The following is a 5,622-nucleotide window of genomic DNA, read 5'->3' as shown; positions in this document are numbered from 1 at the left end:
TGCTTGTTAAGTACCCAAATCTTCCTGATGGTTGGTTTCTAGGGATTGAAGAGGAATTGGAAGGGTGTGAGAAGAAAGCGCTGGGGGTAGAGGGCAGGGGGTGGGGGCGGGAGATGCTTAGCACGTGGTTTCTGCGGAAACCAATAGGGGTCCGCGGTCTGGTCACTGCGCTCTGGTCCCCTGGCAGGCAGGGATGGCCCAGAGGCAGGCTCAGTCCGAGACGCTGGACGTCTGCCTTGGGTCTGAGGTGTCTGCAGCGACAAAGTGGAAAGCTCGCAGCGCTGCGCTCTACGGGGACCCGGGACGCCCCAGCTCCGCCGCCTTTGCCTCCATGATGCTTCTGAACCCTGTCACCTCCACTCCCTTTTCGGTCAACGACATCCTGAGGCTGGAGAGTGAGCAAATCGGTCCCGAGGTCTTGCAATTCCGAGGGCCACGGAGGAGCGGGGGAAACTCTCAGTACCTACGACGGATTCCAGAACAGCGAGAGTCGGAGGTTCCCTGCACGGGTAGCTTCGGCGACAGCGACAGAAGGCAGAAGGGGGCGGAGCCTCCTGGAGGTCCCTGTGAGACTCTCACAGAGATGGACGCTGAGCCGGTGGGCGAGCCACGTAAGTACACGCACAGATCTTGGCTCCTAGGGGAGACGAAGGGGTGGGGCTGGATCACTAACAACTGGTGCGAGTAAAGTTGGGGAACACACACCTTCTGGTCTTCCTGGCTCCGAGGGCCTCGCCCCATTTTCCTTCACTTGCAAAGGCCAACATACAGGACTCTGCGCTGCCTCCACCCCTCCTCCAGACACGCTACCGAAAATGAGGTCCTGAATTTTGGGCCTCTCTGTTTCCACAGCCTGTCCTTTGACTCACACCAACACATCACAGCACACACAGCCTCAGTTCCCAGCAACACCAGCTTCTCTTTCTTACAGCAAAACGCTCTACAGCATCTTAGCTGGGCTCCTTCACCACCAGCTTTTCCCGACATCTCCGCATCTCTCTACCCTAAACCGTCGGCCCAAGTGTGGTGATCAGAGCAGTGGGGCGCCTTGGGAATGGAAACTGGGGTCAATCTCAGCCCCATTTTTTCTTGGGGCTTGCCCAGTGGCCTGGCCAGCCTACTCATTCTTCTGCCATTGCGGCACAGCGGAAACAAATCCGACTAGGAACCATGAGGTTGCTGTTCCATCCCTGGCCTCCCTCAGTGGGTTAAGGATCTGACGTTGGCGTTGGCGTTAGCTGCGGTGTAGGTCACAGACACGGCTCAGATCCTGCGTTGCTCTGGTTGTGACCTACTTCCAGACACCTTGAGTGTGGCCCTAAAAAAAAAAAAAAGGAGAGAGAGAAAGAGAGGTGATGTCTGGACAGCTCTGTAGGCCCTGGTGGTGGGTTCCTGGTGTCTGGGAGCATGGCAAGGGTAGCTGGGGTTTTGGCTGCTCTGGGAGACCACTCCTATGGACTCTGAGCTCCCAGTCACTCTCCGAAGGTGAAACCTCATGCGATATAGTCCCTGCACCTGCCTCCAGCAGCAGGAAGGAAACAGGCAGATAATGAGGGCTGGTTCTTGGGACCCAGGAAGCTTAGACAGGAGAGACTCGATATTCCTATTCCGAGGGATGAAAAAACCACTCCTTCTCTCGCCAAACCTCTGTGCCTCTGTAGGCAGCCTCCATGTGGGTCTGGGGGCTCCAGAGAGGCACCTCACCAGTCTGGAGTCCTCTCCCAGGCTGTGCCACCACCCCTCCATTTGAGTCTCAAACTGACTACATGAAGAAAATAAAGATGCTAGTTCTGAGTTATCTGCTTGCAGGCTGGTTATTCACTGACTGCAGGAGCCTGGAGAACATTAAACTTTGCTGTGTTCACAGAGAAACCTGTGAATTTTTCAAACACTAAACTCCCTCAGCTCTGCTCAGCTAACTCACTGTCCACTTTGGCTTTGCTGAGAAAGGGTCTGACCACTGCCGTAGCCTGGAAGCCGATGGCACCCACCACTCTGGGCAGCATGTCTTATGGGGCAGCATGTCTTATGAGGCTTCGCTGGACTCTGAGAAGGGATTGCTCCCAGCTCCAGGACAAGACCAGGGCTATAGCAGCCACTGATAGCGTGGGGAAGGGACCTTCCTGGGGACTCTGCACACCTCCACCCCCCAGCAGACCCACCTTACTTTCAGGGCAGGGCCAGAGGGGGCTCCAGACTATGACAAGGAGGGTGTGAGATGCCCCAAAGCCCCTGGGTCTGCATGGTCAGTGCCTCCCAAATGGGCTCCTGCTTGTTCCACGGAGTCGCTGAAGGCCAGCTCTTACTTCTCCACTTGCTAAGAAAACAAACTCTCCCAATATTTTTCCTCTTTGCTCAGAGAGATGTCCTCGGTTTGTCTGAATACAGGCTTCTCCGAAGGAAGGTTTTATTTTCTCAAATGTAAATATCAAACAGTCCTAACCCTACCCCACCCCCGCCAAGGGAGATTGTGCCAGCAGGGCTGTGGATATGGAGTTGGGTTCTAAGCAGCACCCGCTCTACTTAGGTGTGTCCTGCTCTGCCTCTCCCCTGCCCCCTCGGGCTTGTATCCCTCCACGTTCCAGGTTTTCTCCCGGCATGAGTTTCCATGAAAACTCATCGTCCTTCCTACCTTCCCTGGATTAAAAACAGAGCTTTGCCAAGACTGGAGCAATGAGGGAAAGGAAAGGTTGCACCGAGGTGGGCTCGGAGCACAGCTGCCCTGGGGTGGTCTTCCAGGGCACTGCCCCTCCCAAAGAGGAAATCAGGGAGAAGACTATGCCATCCGCTGGCCAGGGAGACCCCAAAGGAGAAAAAGGCCCTTTTTTATAAAGCCAAATGTGGATCTCAACTTTATTCTTCCCGCAGAAGAGAACCTCAGTTTCCAAGTCTAAGAGTGAAGAGCCAGACAATGTTTTGTTTTCTTTTATTTTGTTAATTTGAATTATAGAGCATCATGTCCAAGAAAGCTGGGATAGGTCCCTGGTGCCTGTGGAGCACTTGATGACACATAGACAAGGGTACTGGAGCCCCCCACCCCACCTTGGACTTAAAGCCAGATAATGCAAGAAGCATACCTGGGAGTTCCCATCGTGGTGCAGTGGAAATGAATCCGACTAGGAACCATGAGGTTGCAGGTTCGATCCCTGGCCTTGCTCAGTGGGTTAAGGATCCAGCGGTGAGCTGTGGTGTAGGTCGCAGATGCAGCTCAGATCTGGCGTTGCTCTGGCTTGTGGCGTAGGCCAGCAGCAGCAGCTCTGATTAGACCCCTAGACTGGAAACCTCCATATGCCTCGGGTGTGGCCCTAAAAAGACAAAAAAAAAAAAAAAAAAGAGAGAGAGAGAGAGAGAGAGAGAGAGAGAGAGAGAGAAAGAAACACTCCTGACCATTACGGATAACCAGGCAGACAGGAGACTCTTAGCAAGCATGTCACTGAGTTTTGCTCCTCTCTCTCTCTCTCTCCATCAAGAACAATCCAAAGTCAGTCTCTAACAGGCTTGCTGCAAAAATTTCCCAAACTCGTTCACACTTTAGAAGAGGAATCATAGTGAACAGCCCAGATACAGGCATTCTAAAGAAAAATGAAGCTTAGACTATTTTAAAATTTTTTAAATTTTTCCTGAAGTATGGTTGATTTCCCAGTGTTGTGTTGATTTCTCTGTACAGCAAAGTGACTCAGTTATACACATATAAAGATTCTTTTTAATATTTTTCTATTATGGTTTATCCCAGGATATTGATCATAGTTCCCTGTGCTACACAGTAGGACCTTGTTGTTTATTGAAGCTCAGACTCTTGATCAAGAGTCTACCCCTGGGGAAACGGCTGTACACTGGGAGCCATGGAGAGCTGCAATCTGCGTTATGTCTCAGCAGGTTCAAAATCGACAGAGCTTGGGGGGAAGGAATATTCAGACTGCCTGGGACAGGGAGAGGGGTCAGCAAAAGGGAGAGACGTGGTAGCGAAGTGAAGGCTACCAGGGGAGAAGTGTGTCCCCTGAAAACTGCGTTAAGTGAGCCTTCGGCTGGCGCTGATGTTGTTCCTTCCTGTGCATTTAGAGCCTGGCCTCAGCGCAGCCTCGCCGCCCGGCGGAACCCTGGTGCCGGAGCGCAGCGTGGGCGACAGCGGCAGCGGCAGCGGTGCGGGCGGGGACTTCTCAGGGCATCCCAAGCCGCGGCCCCGGCGAAAGCCGCGCGTGCTCTTCTCGCAGGCGCAGGTACTGGCGCTGGAGCGGCGCTTCAAGCAGCAGCGGTACCTGTCGGCGCCCGAGCGGGAGCACCTGGCCAGCGCGCTGCAGCTCACGTCCACGCAGGTCAAGATCTGGTTCCAGAACCGGCGCTACAAGTGCAAGAGACAGCGCCAGGACAAGTCCCTGGAAATGGCCGGCCACCCCCTAGCGCCGCGCCGGGTCGCGGTGCCCGTGCTGGTGCGGGATGGCAAGCCTTGCCTGGGTCCGGCTGCGCCCGCCTTCCCAGGCCCCTACCGTGCGGCCGCGGCGCCCTATTCCTGTTACGGCGGCTACGCTGGCGCTTCTTACAGCGCTGGCTACAGTGGTAGCTACACGGGCGCGTCTTGCAGCCCCGCGCCCCCAGCACCCCAGACCGGCGCGGGCTTCTGCGCTGGTGGGCCGAGCGCCAACCTGCAGGGTCACCTGCCCGGCACGCTGCAAGGTGTTAGGGCCTGGTGAGGCATCTTGGCTCGGATAGACCACCCTGGTCTGATGCTCCTTCCTCACCTTTGCGCCAGCAGATCACGACAGGGATGAGGGGCCGCCGCCGTGGATGGAAAAGGCGACCTGATGGCACATCTCTCCCAAGCGATCCCCTGGACCGCGAATTGCTCCCGATGATCCATCCAGCTGAAAGATCCGGGGGAGTTTTTCTCCCAAAAGACCTAACGCCGGGCCTTGGCCAGCCGCCCGCGAAGCAGCACCGCGCGGGAGGGAAGCCAAATAGAGAGTGGCTGGCAGTTTCAGGTGTTACAGCAGTGCTGAGGCAGGTGACTTCTGGGGGCTCAAACCCAGGCGCTGAAAGGCTCTTTAATTTGTGCGCTGCAGCCCTGGGGCCTGGGGAAGGTGGTGACAGGGGGACTCTAGAGGGCCTTGAATCCCCAGTTCAAGGCATTAGGTGTGGGAAGAAGGAGAAAAAGAGAGACGCAGGGGAAGGGGGATGAAGAGCCTGGAAGAGGAGGACCCGGGAGATCAGGAAGGCTGTCCTGGTACCTGTGGTGTAACCTGCGCCCAGCCCTTCACCCTGCAGGGCTGTGCTCTCTGGGACTCAGTCTTAATCCAGTGGTGCCCTTTTTTTCTGAGGCCACAATTACTCTCAGAAGGACTCCACCACGTTCTAGTTCTCCCCTCACTGAAAGTGCATATTATCTCTTGTATACAGCTCAGCATCTTAAGTAGACTAAATACACTTGTGTGTGTTTTTGCCTAGTGCGTAGGCCATTAAAATCTCTTCACCTCGCCATTACCTCTAAATTTCAAATCAAACTAAAACAATGAAATCCAGAAGTTCTGAGTCTTCAGTACATACAGGATTCCCCAGGGAGACAAAACTGGGATCCAGCTCTGCTGGATTTCTTCTCTCATCACCCCCTCCCACCCTGTCCCTATAGGT

The 5,622-nt window shown here is 55.0% G+C and overlaps 1 protein-coding gene across 1 annotated transcript; it reads left to right on the top strand.

Moving 5' to 3' along the window:
• Nucleotides 335–4,688, top strand: NKX2-6 (NK2 homeobox 6). The gene is made up of 2 exons (XM_003483390.3): nt 335–611; nt 4,060–4,688. Exons 1-2 carry the CDS (start codon nt 335–337, stop codon nt 4,686–4,688), a joined length of 906 nt encoding a protein of 301 aa, XP_003483438.3.

Source organism: Sus scrofa, chromosome 14, assembly GCF_000003025.6.
Source record: "Sus scrofa isolate TJ Tabasco breed Duroc chromosome 14, Sscrofa11.1, whole genome shotgun sequence".
In the NCBI taxonomy this organism is placed as follows: domain Eukaryota; kingdom Metazoa; phylum Chordata; class Mammalia; order Artiodactyla; family Suidae; genus Sus; species Sus scrofa.
Note: the sequence above shows the minus strand (reverse complement) of the source record. Positions and strands in the feature narration are given on the sequence as shown.

Coding starts and splice junctions, on each gene's coding strand:
- NKX2-6 (XM_003483390.3), top strand. CDS start 335: ATGCTTCTGAACCCTGTCACCTCCACTCCCTTTTCGGTCAACGACATC. Junction 612..4,059: donor TGAGCCGGTGGGCGAGCCAC/GTAAGTACACGC, acceptor CTGTGCATTTAG/AGCCTGGCCTCAGCGCAGCC.